General features: G+C 38.0%; 1 protein-coding gene across 2 annotated transcripts in view; it reads left to right on the plus strand.

The window, feature by feature from the left end:
• Window positions 1-20,684, plus strand: part of PRKCD (protein kinase C delta) — a 66,656-nt gene that overhangs the window by 26,369 nt on the left and 19,603 nt on the right. For both annotated transcript variants that reach the window (XM_074913900.1, XM_074913901.1), the window contains exons 2-4: window positions 10,311-10,446; window positions 13,960-14,159; window positions 17,111-17,171. In XM_074913900.1, the coding sequence (XP_074770001.1) occupies window positions 10,332-10,446; window positions 13,960-14,159; window positions 17,111-17,171 (376 nt within the window). In that variant the 5' untranslated portion in view covers window positions 10,311-10,331. The remainder of the gene's footprint in view (window positions 1-10,310; window positions 10,447-13,959; window positions 14,160-17,110; window positions 17,172-20,684) is intronic.

Below are 20,684 nucleotides of genomic sequence, written 5' to 3' on the forward strand. Positions count from 1 at the left end.
TAGGATGAACACTGGAATGGAAGCTGGAAAAAGTCATGACAGAAAATACACATCTAATAATTGGATCTGCACTCATCTTCCAGAAAATTGAGTCTTTTAAGTAGTAGGAATAGCATTTCTGGAGGAGATGGTCAGAAGGTGGTCTTGACAGCGCCCAGTTCACAGGACTTCTCACTCTCTCAAAACCATAAGTAGTTGAGTGTGTCCTGCCATGGTTATCTCTGCAAACAAGATTCTGGCTCATCTAAAGCCCCAGGGATTTTTGTTTGAATTTTTCTTTCTTGTTTACTGTGTTGTGTACTGGACATGTCAATGCTTAAAGGTTTTGTTCCCCAATAAGGATACTAAAATAATGTTTTTATTGATTTGGTGGAAAATCACTTAATGTGGCTGTTAGCAAACATGTATCATAGTGTTTAGATAAAGATGGCATCCATGTCTTCACAGTGTGGAGTTTATATGTTTAAACAGCAAAGTCCAGGAAAAGGTAAAAAAAGTAAAGGTTTGCTGTAAACTTCTTATGTGGAGAATTAAAAAATGAAGGAATTAAAGATGGTATTAAGTAGTACATCTCATCTGGAGTTTACGTATCAACTTGTACTGTAAGCTCTGTGCTACCTTTAACCCAAATCTCTCTTAAAATACCTTTATGCTTTAATTCAACTTGCTGTTAATGAGCTGTGTCTGTTTCTTCTGTATTTTTGACAATGCCAGGTCTACTGTGGAGCTTTAAATTTTTATTTCCTCTATAAAGTGATTCAGAGGGGAGGAAGCAGTTAAAATCATTTGTGGTTCCATTTTCTTATCTGTTTTGGGAAATCTAAGCTTGAACTTCGAAGTTACAGCAGGAGCAAATGCTTTTAATTAAAAATAAATTTCAGTTATATTTGCTTCCTTCCAGTTTCTCCTTATCGATCCCTGTAGCCATTCATTATTTAGCATCATCCTCTACATCCCTCAGTGTTACTCAGTTGTACTTAGTTCATCTCTTCATTGCAAAAGTGAGAGGTGCTCTCACAGGTAGAGATGCATGTATCTATGTATGGTTTCACTGTTTATTTTCGGTTATTAATCTGGAGAAACAATCTTGATTAAGTTGACTTTTATTGGTTATTTATATTTCTTTCGTGGTTTTGGCCTTCACACTCTAGGTATTAAAAAAAAAAAAAACAAAACCAAAACCCAAAACCAACAACCAAAAAAACCCCACAGAATAAAAGGATGATTCCTACATACCCTGAACAGCCTTTGAGTACTAGGGAATAGCAAGGAGGAGCATCGTGCTCAGCATCTTGCTGTCTAATGTCTGATTGAAATCACTAAGTATGTTTGTGGCCCTCAGGGAAGAAAAAAAAAAAAGTCTTCTCAAAAAACCCAAATGAAACAACACCAGTAATGCCAGATGCAGTAAGGAGGGAGCACTATTCCTACAACTCAATACTCAGTTAATGAACAAGATTTTTGGTCCACAAATCTCATGTCCTTTTACTTTAAAAGCCTTGATCAAAATCATGCATCCATGAACTGAATTTTATTTTCTCTGAGGAGGTTATCTGAGCAGCAAATTTCCAGCACATATGAATGATGATACAGTTCTTTCTGCTAATGAATATTCTAGCTTTCCAGATACTTGGAGGATTAGGTCATAGTGCTGGCGGTATTATAAATTTCTGGCTTGGAGGCTTGTGCTCGGTGAGAGGCACTTAGGTTGTAATCTGCTGATGTTTTCAAAAGTGCAAAGTAAAATTGTTCTCTAATTGGGATGTTTTAGAAGGCATTTTTTTGTATTTCTCTTGAATGCCCAGTTTCCATTTTTTGCTTTTTCATTGTTCATATAGAGATATTAATGCAATATATTTGAAATAAGACAAATTTCCAAATTTGCTTTTCTCTTAACTGTAATTGGTGACATACTGTCTTTACAGTATTTGACTGTTTCAGCATTAAAGGGAAAGAGCTTTTCCTATTAAGTGTTTTGAAGAGAAAGGTAATGTATTTTGGGTTGTAAAAGTTTAGCTGAAGTGTTGTCATGTTGTTTTCTGTTTGGTTTGAAAATATGTTGTTGGCATTTTGTGTTATTCTCTCTGCAAAATAGATCTTTATTTCCAGGAAACTTATAATAGTGCAGAAAACAAGAAGCTTTGCGTGTGTAATTATATATCAGAAAATCTTGAATGTTATACTGAATCCTATAGAAACACTCACCGTGAGTAAGGATGGGCTTGGTGTGTAACTCCTCCATTGAAGGATGCTAATGAAGCATGCCTGAATGTGGATCCCTGCCCACTTGATTATGGTGACACCTAAACAGATCATATACAAAATACTGTTTTTTCATTGATTATTTTCCTTTCTTTTGGTACTTCTGAAAGCTGTATGAGTAGCTCAGTTTTCTAGTGTACTGGTTGTTAGAAAAATGTCTATTGAACCCTCTTGCAGAATGGCATGCTTCTTTTGGAGAACTCGTATTCACATGATAAACTTCATGGACAGTTTTGCAATTTAGTCGTGCTGACTAAATACTGACAAATTCCTTGAACATGAGGAAGTGGGAGCCTAGAGCTAGTCAGGGGCTCAGACTTGCAGAAGGCATCCAGTGCTCTGTTTAGTGACACAGAGCCAGAACTGGTGTATAGCTTGGCTTCAGGGTGTATTACTGTAGGGAAGAGGAGACCTTCATCCCTTTTACCTAGTAGTTTTTTTTTTTCCTTGTCACATGGAGGGAATTGTGTTATTTAGTTGCAGGAAAAAAAAAACCTACTTACTCTACATGTTGCCAAAAAAAAAAGAAGCTTCCTAATTAGTCCTGCATCGTGCATGCATAGAGAAAAAACATTCCTTTGTTTTTAATATTTTGGACATTCTCCCATTTCATAATGTGATTTGATATTAATGAATTGTTCACTCACCTAGAGCTTCATAAGGATCTGGCTAGCCAGCCCCCTTGTACTAATCCTTCCATGTTGTTGCAGTTGCTGCTTATCAAATTATATCAGCTTGCACTATCAGAAATAAAGAACAAAGACTTTGGGCTTCAGGCACTGTTTCTTCTCTTGCATGTTTTTAATGTCTGATGTTTGGGTTTGAAGTTAATGAAGAGGATTCATTTGCACTTTTGTTTCAAACTTGATTGTGGTAATGGTGAAAAACAGTGTGCCTGCAGTGCTTTTATCTACTGTTTAGTCCTGTACTTTCAAAGAGGAAGGAGAACTCATGAGTGGGTTGGGTTTTTAAAAAAGAAAGAGTATTTAAATGGGTATTTGTTATGCACTTCTAAAGAGAAAGCAGCTGACAGTACTTCCCCCCTCTCCTCATGCCCCCCCCCCCCCCCCAAGTAGTAGTTGTAGAATATTTAAAAAGCCAACTTTGTTGCTCCAAATGTTCTTTTTCCCATTCCAAAAAAGGACATTCAGTGTAATTTTTTTTTTTTTTTTTTTTTTTATTTTGCAGCATATGCTGCGTAACAGCCTGTCCTGCTGTCTAATTCAGAGTCCAAACCTTCCTGAATTTACTGATCTTTTAGTGTAAACCCCAGATTTGTCTTCCTTGGCGCACTTGAAACCACTTTAGAATAGTCAACTGTTGTTACTGAGCTAATCATATGTTATCATATGTTCAAATAAATTGGGCTGCATGTCTTCCAAAAAAAACATAAAATCAGGTCTGCTTTAGCTCTTGCTTGTCTGCTATCGGCATTCCCCTCAAGCTTCTCAGGAGTTTGCCCTGCCAAGATTGAAAGAGTTGGCCCGTTCAGAAAAACGCTTCTCATCATAACGATAGGGAAAGCATCAGTAATATTTTGGCCTTGAGAGTGTTGGGGAAATATCAACAATTTATATGGCAGACATAAATTCAGGCAGTTTGGGGACTGCTGAGCATGCAGAAAAGGTGTGGAAACTCAGAGTTATCTGTGCTTCTGACCAAGTGGGATGAAACCAAGGAACATCTCTTGCTACATGGCTTATCTAAATGGATGTTCTCCAGACTATTGCAACACAAATAGTGACAGATTTTATTACATCATTGTTTCTGCTTCTGGCCCTGTCCTAACCCAAAAAAAGCAGAAGTATCTGAAAGAAAATACTGGGGGGGGGGGTGTGGAGGGGTGGGGAGTGTGGAGAAGGAAATGGTAGTTACATTTTTTCCAAGCTAGGAAATGGCAGCTACAGTTTTTCCACTCTACATGTACTGTTAAAAAAAAAAAAAAAAAAGGCAAACCCCAAAACTTACAGCATTTACACTAGAATTTAGTGTATAGCATTATGACTTGGAAATTATGAACCACAAAAAAAATTAATTTGGTAATAACTTTAACAGCAGTTCTAATTTTAAGCTTTATTTTTATTTTGTTTGTAAAATCTCCATGAGATAGTTTATGAAGATAGTTGCTGAGAAGCTTCATGTTTCTAATTACCATTCTTGAATTTCATAGACAGTTTAATCAAATTAATAACCGGAGTAAATGAAACTGTTCATAGGTGATAGTCACACCTTTATGGCTAAACCTAAATAAAAGCAAGAGTGATGCAGATGCAGGGGGATACCTTTGGAGAAATCTCCTTTTCCTGCAGGGACCTACATGTAACGTGGGATTAGCCCTGTATTTTGGAGAATGCTTTTCAAACCCTCTGTGGACTTTAAGCTTTCAAAGCAGCACCTGCAGGTAATGTTTTTTTGCCATCTCTGGCAACTGTTAGCATTCAGCATCATGATGTATGGTGATTGTGTTGGTTATAAGTACGTTTTTCAGGCTTTAGCTGGATGCTACTGCTTAGGGAAGTCCAGCTGATAAAGAATCCTGCAGTGTACCTTGTTGACAAGGTTGATAACAGCAAATATAGTAAGCCTTTCTTAAACTGACTTAAGTTTTAGACAGACTTCTTCCCACAGAGCATCAAATAGAGGCCAAGGCTTGCAAGAGAACTGCTAAAAAGTCTCAGTAGTCTAATTGTAGGTATGCAGTATAGACAGTGATTAGCATCATCATTACTTTGGTTCAATGAAGTGTCCTACAGCATTTGTCCTACAGGTATTGTTTCTTCTCTCTTGCAGATGGGATTATTTTGATTGTCAGCTGAAAGAATACCTGTGAGGGGGGTTCTTCAAGAACCATAGCCAACCTGTCTGCTTCTTGTGAGTTTTTCTGTAATGTAAGCATGAAGCAGGATACAATAAAAAATTGGGAACAATAAAAACACAATGTGCACGTTAACAGTGTTCACAGGTGAAGGATGCTAATCACACTTCCAGCATCTCTACTTGCAGACTTTATTATTGCCATGAAAGTAGCATAATCACCTTTGTAGGCCATACACAGAGGAAGGAGGTCTTTGTTCATGTTTTTGAAAGTGCTGTGGAAGTAGTAAGTTGGGCAATAGTTTGTTGCTGTTTCTTGAACACCTTGTCCGTTGCCAGAATGGAGGACAGGAAACCCTTGCGTGTAAAAAAAAAAAAGATACCTACAAGTTGGAAATAATCTATATTTTTGCATCTTGAAAAAAGTTACTGCTGCATCTTTTCAGGGAAGAACACCAATCAGTTGCTGTGCGTGGTGCTAGCTACTAGTGTTGGTGTTCCCCAAGGCATTTGTTTGACCTTGGAAGCAGCCTCAGCAAGGAGCTAAGCAGAAAGAAGTCATTTCATGCCATCCAGAGCACTTCTGTGAGACAGCATGGAAAAACCATGACCTGCATGTGCAGCTTTACATCCGTCTGCAAAATGTTTTACAGACTCCTACAAGGAAATCAGAGGCTCATATCAGCAGGGGAGTTTTCTCATTTGTATTTCTCTTGGATATATAGTCCCATATCAGTGATGGAACAGTTTGTGCTCTGTTTGGGCCCGTTAGTTTTTTCATCTCTTCAATTCTCTGTTGTTGGCCAGTGTCAGCATTTAATCCAGATGATCCACTGCTTTGATGTTACTCCCCGCTTTGTGTATAAGTCACAACTATGTCTTTGTTTCTGGATTGTGTTAGAGGTGGCTTGCCCTCACTGTTTATAACAAGGCAGAATTACAGCAACAAAGGAACCCTGACAAGTAACGCCTTCAGCTGCAGTGTGAGTCCCTGATCTGCTGTGCACTGTTGGGAGGGGAGAAACTACAGAATTTACCCTTTGTCCCTTGTGTCTCTGCGGAGAAGATTTTTAATCTAACATGGATTTTGTACTAGCGAATCTTGTGAAAATTCTCTTTGGAATAGTTACGATTTTAATTTATTTTGAGGATTTCTTTAAAATTACATGATACAAACACACCCATGTGAAAACTGGGTATTTGTTCATCCAGCAGATGTTGACACTGATGTGAAGATGTTTCAGTTTTTCCCCCCTCTTGCTCCATGTGTATTGTAGTTGATAGTAATGTGATTGATTTTCTTTCCATATTAAATAGTCAAAAGGTCTCAATTTTAAAGCTTCATGGAAATCACTGTGGATTTTGCAGAGTCTTTCCCAGACAGCACAGAATGTGGTTTAGATTGCAATAGGGTAGATCAGGGATCCTTGACAACACAAATGCCGTGCGGGACAGCATCTGATGGTGTACTCTGAATCAGTGTGGCCATCACCATGTACTTCATATGGGATGTTACTAGAAGATTTTTCACCTAGCTTTTTCGGATTCCACATGACTTTGAAACTGTTTAAGAAACTGAACCTGTAATTTGGATTTGCAGTAATTTTGGAGTTCACATCTCAGTTTTTCCAGCATTTGGTTTGAATAAAATCACACTCTTCAGGGGAAACAGTTTGGCTTTAGTACTTCATAGCAGCAATACAGATTGTATGAGTAGATTGTAAAATCTTTCTCAATTCATAGCTGGTGTTTCATTGCAGTTGTAGACCTCGACAGACACAACTCTTAAAACTAGAGTCAACACTTGTTCTGTCACTTCTAAATAAAGTCATGGAGGCTATAGATGAACTTGTCTAAAATGCAACAAGCAAAATATATGTATTACTTTCAATATTTTTGCTTCAAATGTGACAAAACTTTGAATGAGTGTATTCAGCACAGATTTTGAGAAACTTTGTTGAATTGAAATTGATCTCTTTTTCACAGAGTTTCACTGCCAAAACCGGTTTTAGTGGGGTATGGTTTTATTTACAGCAGTACAGCTGATGCTTGTCAGCTATCTCACTGCAATATCCTAGCATAGACAAGGATTGGAAAATGTACCTGAGGAGCAAATCCAAACCCTCCTTTCTCACTTAACCTCCCTGCATCACAGTATAGTCTGTCACGTATAGTTAGATTTTTCATGAAGTCACTTAAAATCTCTTGTGAAAAAAGCATCATGGAATTTGGCAGGAACAGGTAGTTTGTTATGTGAAAATAAGCTGTTGACAGATGGGGGTTTTTAAGGTGTTAAATGGAGGAACAAAAAGGTATGTTGGTTTCACAGTGACCTTGGACTGACCACATTTGAACATCATCAGAAATTCTGGGATATGGGCATTTTCTTGTAACTGCTGAATTGCTTGTGTGTAGCATTTCTGAGTGAGTATTTGAGACTGCACTGAAGCGAAGTACAATGAAGCTAAAAGTAATAACTGTATTCAAAACCAAGAAGCAGAGCTGCAAATGTGGACTTCAAATGATTTAGCCGTCAGAAATGAGGAAGACTATGGGATTAGTCAAAATGCGTATGCATTGTATCTGTTTCTATTATATTTCTTAATTTGGAGTTAAATAAGTGTCAAAGCCTTGTATTCTGTTACAGGACTGACATTGGCTTGAGTCAGAGGGTCTGAGTGAAATCATGCACTTGTTAGTTTAGCTTCGTCAGTGCTTTCCAATTTTTTGTTAGCGTAGTCCCAGACTTACTGGAAATTGTGAGTTCTAGCTGGGCTGTCCCTTCCAGCCAGAATTATCCTGCAATCCTGTGGTTCTGTCAAATAAGCTTTCCAGTGGGAGCTACATGCTGACCTACCCAGCTTGTTTCTACCTATGGCCTAATTGGGTCTTAAAGCTGTTTCCCCAGAGGTGAATGATGATGAAATCTGGTTTCTTTTACATCCATATTGAGTAGTAACTCTGTGTGCTCTGGTGTTGGCATGTCATGTAGCTAGTCACTTGAGGGTAGTTCTGAACATAGCACAAGGTCTCTTGAGCACCTAAAATGTGTTCCTCGTTAAAACTCTTTATGAACATTGTGTTTATGTTGTATTTGTGAAAGTGAGGTATCAGTGGTATTTGTTAATCTTTACAAAAGCTATTTTTCTTTCTTTGTGAGGTCATCTCAATCTCCAATCTCATCAAATAGTGCTCCAAGCTGCAATAATGAGTGGATTAGTAGGGAAAATTTTGTTATTTTATTGCAAGTCTGAATGACAGTCTGTGTGAATATGAATTATAGTGGTGGCTTTCAGTTCTTCAGTGGGATAAGCAATGGTGCCAAGTAATCCTAAACCTGCTTTCTATAACTTTGTCTTACTCTACAGAAACAAAAGTAGGGAAACAGTTAATAAAAGCTAGCTCAATAAATGTTAGAGTCATAAAACTTTTTCCATTTATTTAGAATTGTTTCTGCACAGGGAGATTGCATGATGTGCAAATAATGGTGTCAGGAGCTATATTCTGTCTAGCTGCAAAGACTCTGATTTCACAGTCTTTTATCTAAATGGCTGTTCTGGGCCTTAAGAGATATAAGGGGAATGATAATTGCTTCTCAGGTCAATGTCTTTACATTAGAAAAATGCAAGCATATGCAGTATTGCTTGAAATGTTCCTCCTAGTGCTGCTTGATCAAACTGGTTAGCAATCTACAGTCAAAAGGCCAACTCAGCCCAGTTTCAATCCTTTTTAATTTTTTAATCATTTTTTAAATGTTTTTAATTTTTTAAATCATCTGTTCCTGTTACCTTGTTATACTCTTTTCTCCTGATCCCTCATTCTCTGCATCCCTCATTCTCTGATTGCACTAGCATTCCCTTCCTATCAAATGAGCATTTTCTCTTACCCTTTGAATAAGTAATTTTTACTTCACAAAACAATATTGACATTCAAGCTACAGGGCTAACTCCATTGCTGAAGGTGCTGTGAATTGTAAACTGAAGTCTGCTCTAAGTTCAGGAGCCTTTAAGAATGAGAGAGGACCGGAGTGAAACTCCTGTTTGCTGACTTAGAAATTGCAGGTAGTTTGGATTCTTGCAATTCCTGACAGTTTAAACTAGGTGAGACAGTAGTGCTGGAGGTTTTTCTACCTCTCCCTCTTCTCTTTGCTTGTTATGTGCAGGTATGGAGGCTCACTGCTGGAATCACTAGCTCTGTGATATTTGCTAGGATTAGTACACTGCCACCTGAAAGCAATGCTTGACTAGAAGGTGTCTGATGTTATACTTGTTTCAGTTTGGTGGTGGTATTTGGAATGTACGTTGTTTTCCACATTAAGTATGAAAAATAAAATGTACACTTATCCAGTGAAATACCTAATTTTCAGAAATTTCTGTAACTGCATTTGTCTAATCGAGAAAGCAAGAGTGAATTCATGTGTGGACCAATTACTCAGGTTGTTAATGTTGATCAAGTGCTCATATGCAGTGCAATTACTTGGTTGTGCTTAAGGACATGTTACCCTTACTGTGCCATCTGGTAGTGGTTTCTGCTGCAGTGTCCAGAAATTTTATGTAGGTTTAGTAGTTTCTCGGATTAATCTTTAAAAGTAAAATTAACCTAAGGTGTCCTTTTATCATTTGATTGTCTGTTGAGGTGCCTAGAATTCTGTTTGGGAATTTTTGAAGCTGTATAGCAATTAAAGAAAAAAAAGAAGAGCAACAAAATAATATGAGCTTTAGATGATTAATTTTGCTCCCAGTTCTCCCTCCTTGCTTTCTGAGAGATTCTGGGAAAGGAACACGTGGAACATACAAAACTCTTCTTCCCTTCTTTTCTCCAATCTACTCTCCATTACAGGTCTGAGGAAAAGTGTTTAAAACCCCCCTCATCTGTCTATTACTTTGTGAACTACTTATTTGATAAGGATGTTTATATACTTGTGTGTTAATGAATAGGGTCTCTGTTTAACAATTGAGCCAGATCTATGTCAGAGACATAACTGCGACTCACTTTTAACAAGATATAGTTAAAAGGGTGTCTATGTGCAATCAAAGACTGAATTTGTTACATTTTTTGTTTCAATACGTGGCAGTTCTACTTCAGGCTCATGGTCTCAAAGCCACATTCAAGACTTGCAAGCTTCAGAGGATGGGTTCTATCAGCTCTGATGGCTGCTGAGAAATGTGTATTGGTTTCTTACAGGTTTCAGACCAGGTCTTTTATTCCATTATTTTTATTTACTTTCCACTTAGGTTGTGTATCATTGTGAAGCAATGGCCCCCTTCTTACGGATATCTTTCAACTCATTTGAGCTGGGACCTGTGCAGAATCAAGGGGAACAACTACAGCCTTTCTGTGCTGTCAAGATGAAGGAAGCATTGAGTACAGGTGAGGTTACAAATGATGATGCTTTCCTGAATATAAATAAAATTTTCAGAAATACTGCAGTCCCTCTTAGGCTGTGGATGGTAATGAATCCTGCTGTTCCTGTCATGCCAAGCACTTCAGTGTGAGCTTTTCTTTCAGAATGGGAGAAATGATAATGACTTTTGTCACTATCTTCACCTTAAAACAAGACTGACTTACTGGTGCTTTCTTGTACTGGAGTCAGAGTGCTCAGCACTTGGTAGGGTGAAGTCTAAGACCTCTAGTTTCTTACTTCACCACCAACACACAATTGTTCACAAAATATGTGGTTAAACAGCTGAAATGTCACTTTTGCATGGGTTAAGGTGAGTTGTGAATTTTGCATGACAAAGGTTTGCAAAAAGTTACATCAGACATCTCTCCAGTTCTGTGCTTGCAGAATCTCTGCAGGGCAGAGAGATGTGTAGTTGAGTGCCATGAAGAAGGATCTGAACAGCAGCAGGTTTGAGAGAACCATCCTCAAGCACAGAGTAGTAAATGATCTTTATTGACTTGGAAGGATAGGTATTAATGGGAAGGGTAGTTTGTTGTTATAGTAACAGACATTTTAGCACAATTAGTTTGGAATGACTTGCACCCAAGGTCTTGTTAGCACCTCCCTGTTCAGCAGGCCCTCAGCCTCCAAAGACTGCTGCTTTACAGAAACTGGATCAAAGGTTTATAATATTTTGTGACATTTATGTAGGATATATCACTATAGCCAAACAAGATGAGAGGGAATTGCTGTACTGGATTAGACTGCAGTATGTCTCTAGGGCTTCACAAAACATCAAAGAATGCAGGAAAGGGTGAATTTTCTTCTTTCTCACAAAATGATTTGGCTTTCCCCTTATCGCTGAGGTAAAAGCTTCATTTAGACTTTAAGCACAAGGCGTGGTGCCCCTTTCAGAAAATGTTGTCATCAAGCAAATGTGTTAAACTCCAAAGAAGCAGTTTCCTTGTCTGTTGAGAGAACCTCTGAAGAAATGGTGTTGAAAGTGTTGCAGCTGCCAGAATGTGTGGACAGGTGGAAGAGGTCTAAATAAATCCACTTTTTCCCAGTTGTCTCCTTTCGAAAAGTAGAATTTTCCCGACATTCCTCCTCTTTGCTTGTGTGTGTCTTTGAAGCACTAAAAAATGGGGGAGGAGAGTGCAGTGAACCTTGGAGCACTGACTGATTGGGATGATCAAGAAAAGAAACTGAGGCGTCTCTTATCAGTTTGACAAGATCTGGAATAACTTTTTTTGGATTTGCATGCTGAAACATACTTGAGGAAAAGCTTATTGTACAAGAAGAAGAAAATAATTTGCCTAATGATAAGGAATTAAGCAAATTTGCAAACATGTAAAATCTTTTGAATCCAGTAGTGTTAGCAGAGAAACAAAGGAGGGGTAAGAACCCTTGTTCGCGGTAATTTGGATTACCTCTTTCAGTTTTACATAGGGTAAAAAAATGTATATAGTAACTGATCGAAGTAGATATTATTTGGGACATGAGAATAGGGACAGCCCTATGAATGTACTGAAATAGTTCTTTCCCCCTCTAAGAAACCTACAAAGAGTATTACTAACTCTTCTGTAAACTGCTGCTGCTTCTGCAAACCCTGAATCGTTGTCAAAGGTTCTGCCCATAGGTGCAATTTCTGATATTCCCAAGGATACCTCTTGAGGAGTGCCTTTTTGATGAAGGGATTTGGCTTTAGCAATCCAAAAAATAGGCTGGAATAAAAGCCTTGCTGTCTAGGCAGCCTGCTTTTAATTCCCTCTTGCCTTTGTTGTCTATCCTAATAATCTTTAAATTGTGTTTTGTTTGAGCTTTCCCTATATATTTTCACCATGATATTTCCAAATGCTGTCATAGTTAAGAAAATCAAGTACAGTGTTCTGGGAGTAGTTTTGCACTGTGAAGAATTAGAGTTTTATTTTCTGCAGAGTTCCCTAAATTAAGATAAAAGCTTTTGACTGAGTAGAGGACTAATGCTCAAGTTTATGTTGAAATGGAGGAGATCCAGAACACAGGTGGCTGTTTCTGAGCATTTCAGAATGCCCTTTGGCAAGCAGGCATAGGTCTACTTGTCAAAGTTGTAATTTGTAATGCTGTTGTTGGCAGGCATTCCCTAATAAAGCAGTACAAGGACACTGTTCGCTACTATCATTTGGATAGCTCAGCACAATTGAGTGGGGTGCATGGAGCAAGTTATTAATGAATGAACACAAACTTTGCTTTGAGTTTCCAGGAAGATATTTAAATAAGTATCTAATTCTTCCTTTGAAATGTTTGTAAATTCTGTTGCCAGTTTTAGGGGACAGACCGCACTGCATTTTCTTGGGGAAGGGTCCAACTGTTTAATCCGCTTTGCTACTGCCTTGATATCATAAGGACAGATTACACAATTGGGGAAAAATGTGTCACTGAGACCTGGAGAGACACTTAGGAAGCACATTTATTGCAGCAAATGATAAATAGCAGGAATTGTGCAGAATGTACAAAATTATATTCAGTTACCTGAGCACAAATGGGGAATAATTGGCTCAGCAGCAAATCAGAGGAAAAACTGGGAAGTTGTTTTTGTGTGCCAGAGTCACAGTGAAGAGCTGGATGTGGTTTCTTAGGAGGCAGTGTCATTTTGGATGAGTTGATGGGACTACTCAGAGACCCAGATTTAGAAACATGTTAAAGCTTGTTATAGATCGTGCAGTCACCAGCTGTTTCTGTGCCTGAGGTGAGAAGAGGAAGAAATTAGCTTAACTGGTAGCAAGAGAGACTGAAGCTGTGTATAAGGAAAAAAAAAATTCATCTAATAAGAATAGTGAAGCACTGTAAAATGCCTAAAAAGGAGTCTGCGGAGATGCTCATTTGGGAGGCTGAGTAAATGTTACCAAAAAATGGTCCTTCCAGCCTTTCCTTTAACTACGTAAGGTCTGCATGTGCTAGGGAGGACAGATAAGGCCTTGTAATATCCTTTAAAAAGTAGCAATCATGGCAGAGAGATAGTACAATGCTGAGGAGAGTGACTTATGTATGGAAGTGAAACCTTGGGATAACTTGTAAGTAGATTAATGACATGTGGAGCCTTCCATCTTTCAGATGCCAGTTCAGTTTAAACTGAGTCAATGTAAGACATATCTTAATTTATCTTACAGTAGTAAATATTCACTCTAATCAGAAGACATGTCATGGAGATTTATACCAGAAAGGAGCCATGCAAATATTCCCTGTCAAGTTGTGACTGACTAAACCAGCTTCTGAATTCCAGAATGGGATTTGTCCCTCCTGGTTTCTCTGGCTGCATGTTAGCACCTTAACTGCCTTTGCATGCCCTGTTTGTCAGGGTGAGCTTTGCCTTCCAAGTCATGTTTGAACTGAATATTTAAACTTTGTCCCGACCACAGTACAAGAAGTAGTAAGTCTGCTTTCGGTTTCAGTACAAGGATATTCTCTTGTTTTTACAGTTTTGAATTTACCATTTCTGTACTCCTTTTTCTGGCTTTCAGAGAGAGGAAAAACACTCATTCAGAAGAAGCCTACCATGTATCCAGAATGGAAATCAACTTTTGACGCCCACATTTACGAAGGACGGGTGATTCAGATTGTTCTTATGAAAGCAGCAGAAGAGCCATTATCTGAAGTGACTGTAGGTGTGTCAGTGCTGGCGGAGCGGTGCAAGAAAGGCAACGGCAAGGCAGAATTCTGGGTAAGGAAGAAGATTAAGTCCTCAAACTTGCTGACCTGGTTATGTTTCCTTCAAGCTGAACGGATGCCTTATGCCTTCTAAACTATGAGTGTTCAATCTCTTTAGCATGTGTTGCAAGGTTTGTAAAACGATTACTTTAGCAGCATCGTTGAAGCAGATAATGTACAACTAAAGTTCAAGAAATTGGTAATAAAATCTATGGCATTAGTGTTTGAAATAATGGCATATAACACATTGAGTGCCTATTTTGTAAAGTCTAGCAGTTTTTCTAGCAACTGGTTGATGTTTAAATTGGAACTGATCATTGTAATTCATCCAGAGAAAAAGAAGGGTGGAGATTATTCCAAAGCATTTCAACTTAGAATTTCTGATTTTATTTATTTTTACAACAAATTTTAGTTGGCTTGATGTTGCTATAATGGGGATCTTTTAATCTCCATTTTTGTTATGATATCTTTTCTTGCCCCTGTGCCCCAAACAATTGTTTGTACATGAAGTCAAGGGGTATGGCATTTGCTCCAGTATCCTACTGAATACAATTCTGAGTATCGATCTTGGAAATGTAACAGGGGATGTAAAGTTAGGGTTTAATGTCATTTTAAATTTAGAAATAATACATTTAGTCTAAATGCCAGCAGTTGTTAATAGTTGTTGAGCTACATAAACCCGAACAACAACTTTTAAATAATTGTATGTGAATAAATTTCAGTTAGCACTGTAAACCTCAAATAAACAGCAAATTAAAAATATAAAATATCTTTTATTTTGTATGTCTAGAGAGAGGGGAAAGTGATAAAGGCAGCGATGATCAAAACCCTGAGTCCAGTTTTCTGAAATGCCAAACATGTTGTTTCATTTATTTAGTTGATGTATTGCAAAGAATTTTAATGAATTAAGGGTTTAATTATGTCATATTTATAAATTCCTATTCTCTAGCTTATTTTTCAACTTTCAGACCCAACTGAAGATGCTGAGATCCTAGTCCAACAAAAATGGTTGTGAGAATGTGATGAGGCATTATTGTCACAGAGAACTCTCTAAAATCTTGAAGCAACTCTAGTGTCCTGATTATTCAACATTTCTTCAAATGCAGAAATAAGCTTCAGAGAGGAATATCAGGATATCCTATAAGTTGGGTGAGAGCTGTCTAGCTAGGTGGATAGGTGCTATAAATAGACTTGCCTGTTATCCAGTTTCATGTAAAGCTGTACTCCAGGCAGCTTGCCCAGAACTACATATATTTGCTGATACAGGAACTGCCCATCTCTGTATTTGGAGTACAGGTACTGCTAAGGAAATATTTGCTAACTGTGAGCAGGTCTCCTTAAAAATCTCACACATAGTCTTGTATTCAAAGCATTCTGGACTGGAGTGTTGCTGAACTTGCCCAGAACATGAACCCTACAGGAGAAGACCTTTTCATTGGCTGGGCTAAAGCAGGATGAGCAGGTAGTAACAGGTAGTTCCTGGTTACCTCCAATTTGATGAGCATCTCATTTCTCACACAATTGTCAATGCTGGCCTTTCCTTGGTAGGGGATGGATACATGATCTTTCTTAGGTACAGGAATGCTTTTCCTGAATGCTGGATCTGAGAAGGAGGGAGTATCCAGTTGTTGCTTAGCTTAGTATGGGAATACTTTTATAAAACCCCTCCTATTCTTCCTTAAGCCCACTTCTGCTGTAAATGGCAGGATTTTGCTCTGAGTATGTGCAAATCTAACTGTCTTACCAAGCAGATCTTGGAAAAAACCTTCCTTGAAGGGGCTTACAGATTTTGCTGGCTTGGTAGGATCTCCTTGGTTTGTATTCACCTGTTACATTCTGAAATCATACACTTTTTTTTTCCCCACACCTTAACTTGAATCCCGAGAGAAGAGCCATTAAAACTAATAGTGATCCATTTTAGTTCTTGTGATCAGTTATAGCAAATTCAGTGGTCTGAAATGCTTTGCTTATTATGCGAATAGGTACCACACAGATGTCATCAGCCTTAAACTTGCTTGGTATGACTTCAGCCATGACTTCACACACCATTGTGCCCAGCAAAGAGACACTAGTTTGCTTACCGTAGCCTATAAGGTTATTTTTGTGTATGGAGAGGCAGCCTGTCAGTAGTAACTTTAACTGAAGTCTTTGCCTTCTGTAAGCTTTGTTGGGTAAATGTCAAACATTGCCTTAAAAATGAAAACTTAGTCATTATCCCAGTAGGGTAATGGGATTTGTGGAGATATGCTCACAGGTGTATCTAATGTAGTTGTGGTTTTCTTTTCTTTTTTTCCCCTCCCACGTTCTATGTACTGTTAACCCAGGGATACTTCACTCTGCTGAATTGAAGTCTGAATCAGACTCTTTGATGCTGAATGGATTCTTTCCTTTTATGAAGACAGCAGTTTAAGAATTAGAGGGTATTTTCTGAGTGCAGGAAGTGACCTCAGTTATTGGCTTAAAGGGCATTTGGTTTTGCTGGTCTGCAGAATTTGTCGCAGAAACCATGTGTAATGGTTTGAGGGGGAAAGTAAAATAAATTTTGATACCACTGTTTTTCTGATTACAGGCAACAGTAGCTGATATCTCTATGGTTTGTACTCTCAAACATATGGAGGATTGTATAGACTTTTTTCTTTTAAAACTGGGTTCCTGTGCAAATTGACTTTGCTAATAGTAAAAACAGAAGCCAACAAACTTTTCCAGTACATGGGAAAGGGACATACAGAAACAATGTGAACTTTGATTGCTCTGAACTTCTGAGTAGACATCAAAGAAATGCAGCACACTAGTAAAAGCAATAGCCTAAAAGCCCCTGGTTCAGCTGCAGCAGTGAGATATGGAAGAGAGTTGTAATTCAGTAGTTATTGAATATTATACTTCAATTCCCTAGTAAGAGCTGTTTAAAATCCTGAGGGTTTCAGTAAACTGCATACTTCATTGTTGGTATCTTCCTTTCCACAGCTTGACCTACAACCTCAGGGCAAGGTGCTGATGGCTGTGCAGTATTTTTTGGAAGACGCAGGTAATGTCAACTGCTTATTTTCAGTCAGTTATGTAAATTTTTTTTTCACATTCGGTTTGTAGAACACAAGATGTAGTTAAAAAAAAAAAAAACTGGTGTACCAAGTAGAATTTTCTGATTTTATGAATTTATTCTGTAGGGGTTTTTTTGTTATGTGGAGTCATGGCTGCAGATGTTCTTGTCTAAATGCCTTTGAGCCCTGTGTTGCTGTTGTATTTAGCCACTTTTTGGTCTTTAATATGTCTGTCCTTGTGTTTTGTTGTGATAGAAATATATTATCAGTTCCTTTTTAGGTGCAAAGAAGTTAAATGTCTTTTTTTAGCTTATGTGGGAAACTTTTTTTGTGGATTGGGGAACTAGGTCTGAGTTTCCTGGGATTCAGATGTCATAGTCACTAATCATGGAAACTGACTGTAGCAATGAGTGAATGTTTAAGTGTTAAAATGCAAATGTAGTCAATGTTCTGCTATATCAGTTTAAAAAGTGAACAACCTGTATATATCAGAAATCTGCACATGCTATTTGAAGAAGAAACTGAAGGTAAAAGAAGATAGTTAATTATGAGAGGGGAAGCTTTAAATACAGTAATAAAAACAAATATTTTGACAGGGTTTTTTGTATATCTGTGGAATGCTTTTGTAAAGGAAATGATGTAAGCCTCACAACTTGCCTAGCTAGTGGTTAAAACTTTCCCATACTAGAAGTCACAAAACCCCAAAAAGTTATTTCTTGGGAACTAAACTGGTCTGCCATATTAGCCTATTGGTCTTACATGCTTTAATCTATGTGTTTGTAAATAACAAGCAGAAAGAGTAAGCAGTCAGTTTTAAAGCATTGCTGTTGGCTTCCCCCCCCCCCATATATATAGGGAACATAGTTCCACTCTCATAGAACAAGTTCATTCTGAAGGTACCATACATTTTTGTAGCGTATGTGCAATCTGTTTAGCAGTTACTAGAAAAGCTACTAAAGATAGAATGTGATGTTCAATATGTGACATTTCAGAGTCAACATTTTATCTTTGCAGTGGCAAAGAAACAGCTTATACACTCATTGTTTTGGTCTCTTATAAAAATTTAAAGCAAAAATTCAAAAAATTGCGTGGCACTGAAGAGCTTGTAAGGAAGAGCATTTCTCTGAAGATCAGAAGCTCTCATTCTGGTTTGCTTTCAAACTGTCGTGAGCCATTATATTGGGAAACTTTTGTCTTGGCTTTCCAGTGCAAGACAGTTTCATGGGGCGGTGGTGTGATGAGAAAGTACTTAATGAGACCTACACAAATCCATTTGTCCGGGAATCATAAAAGTTTCTCAACCAAAACTGTACAAAACCAACTTCAGTGCTCTCAGTTGCTTATTTGATGAGGCTGAAGCATATTTCCTCCTCTCAACACAGACATGAGGAACAGTAAAGATGACTTGTGAAAACCTTCCATAGAAGATGAAGTGAAAACCTTCCATAATTTGCTATTAGCTGTTAGCAGGAAGGCACTATACATGTGTGCTCTAAGTACTAAAATAATTGTACTTAGTTATTGATCAAAATAATTTAAAAATAGATACAATCTTCTTGCAATTCTTTTCATTGCTGTTATTAGGAATTGCAGATGGTAGTGGATGAAGTCTAAATACCAAATAGATCATTAAGTCATGCAATCATACTTTATCTGGCAAGTTAAGATTTATTTGTTAATGCTCTTGTTAGATCTTATACTTTGCAACAACTTCCTATTTACCTTGTGTTTTATAGAAAATTACTTACCAATATCTTTTTGGTAACCAATCCAGAGAGGCAGTGGAAACTCCCTTTCAAGACGTTTATACATCCATGTTTTGGAAAGGAAATCACTCAATCTGATATCTGCAGTGTTCACATCAAACATAAATACATTTTAACGTAATAATCCTCAAAATGATAGACCTCCCTTATATCACTACCCATGTATTGCTAAACAGGCAGACACTGATTGATTTTTGCTCATCACTGCAGTGCTGTAAATGTTTTCTCTAGTTAAATTAGCAGTTACCATTCTTAGAGCAGAGAAGCTGGTTAGTGTGTTACAGGGATGTTTGTATTAACTTCCATTCTTCACATTGCTAAAACCCTTAGTTAATAGCTGAAAGCTCAGAGACAGCTCACATTCCTTCCTATGCACATACCGGTTTGTTTTTTCTCTGACGTGCCTTTCCATAAGAATGATATGGTAGCTGTGTTTTCTAAAATACTAAAAAAGGCTTATTCTGAAACTGGTAATTCAGTTGTTCCCTAGTTTATTTCAAGGTATTGCTACCATTAGTATCTTTGATAAGATACTGGGGTTGTTTAGTCTGGAAAAGAGGAGGCTGAGGGGAGACCTCATGGCCCTCTACAGCTACCTGAGAGGAGGGTGCAGAGAGCTGGGGATGAGCCTCTTTAACCAAGTAACAAGGGATAGGACAAGAAGTAATGGCCTCAAATTGCACCAGGGAAGTTTTAGACTGGATATTAGAAAGCATTTTTTTCCAGAAGGGGTTATTGGGCATTGGAATGGGCTGCCCAGGGAGGTGGTGGAGTCCCCATCCCTGGAGGTGTTCAAGAGTAGGGTTGATTTGGAGCTTAAGGATATGCTGTAGGTGGGAACTGTGCTAGGCAAACAGTTGGACTAGATGATCTCCAGGGTCCTTTCCAGCCTAGATGATTCTGTGATTTGAGCTATAGGTGTACCTTTTGTTTGGAAATCTCCAAGCACTTTGCAATTGTGACTAATTCTCTTTAGCTTGTTTTGCAAACTAAAGATGTTTTTCAACCCTTCCTTCTAAGTAGCAAACGTTCTGCCATCTTTAGAAAAAACTGCTTTTCTCTGTTTTGAAGCTAGGTAGCAGTATTGAAAAGTAAGCATGTTACTGCTCCTTTATCAGATTTATCTGAGAAAAATTTTCATGGAATAAACTGGTATTAAAATTTGCTCCATCGTAGGCTATGCTGAGACATTTCATTTGTATATTCTTTTTGCAGACTAGGACCTGGGTAGTTAGCTTAGGGCTATATATGAAAAGTCTTCCCAGTCTTAGAGGTGGTTTTCTTTCTAGACCCTGTAAAACAGGGACTGCAGAGCCCTGACTTTGAGCTGTCAAAGAACTTTTTTTTGTCTTTTGTCCTGTGACTTGAAAATAATCTTGTGCTGGAAATTACAAGTTTTTCTTCTGATATGTGGAACATGAGAACAGGGTGCTGACCCCCATTTTTATTTCAGAATATAGTTTTCTTTCTGCCCCTACATCTCTCGCTGTAGTATTGAAACTACGTTATAATTCTGTAAAGCAGCTTTAGTTTTAATGGGTGGGAGTTGCAATGCGTTTAATGGTTTGCTTGATCTTTGTTTATTCAAGTGTAGTTAATGACCTTATCGAGTGAGAAAATCCAGGATCGCAGAGGTGGTTTGCTGTACTGCTGAGTGTCCTGTGTGGTGTTAGCAGCTTTAGAGGCTTTGGAAGTATCTTTGTGTCTTGGTTTTGAATTCTGAATTGCTGTTTT

This window comes from Athene noctua, chromosome 10 (assembly GCF_965140245.1).
Source record: "Athene noctua chromosome 10, bAthNoc1.hap1.1, whole genome shotgun sequence".
NCBI classification, from domain to species: domain Eukaryota; kingdom Metazoa; phylum Chordata; class Aves; order Strigiformes; family Strigidae; genus Athene; species Athene noctua.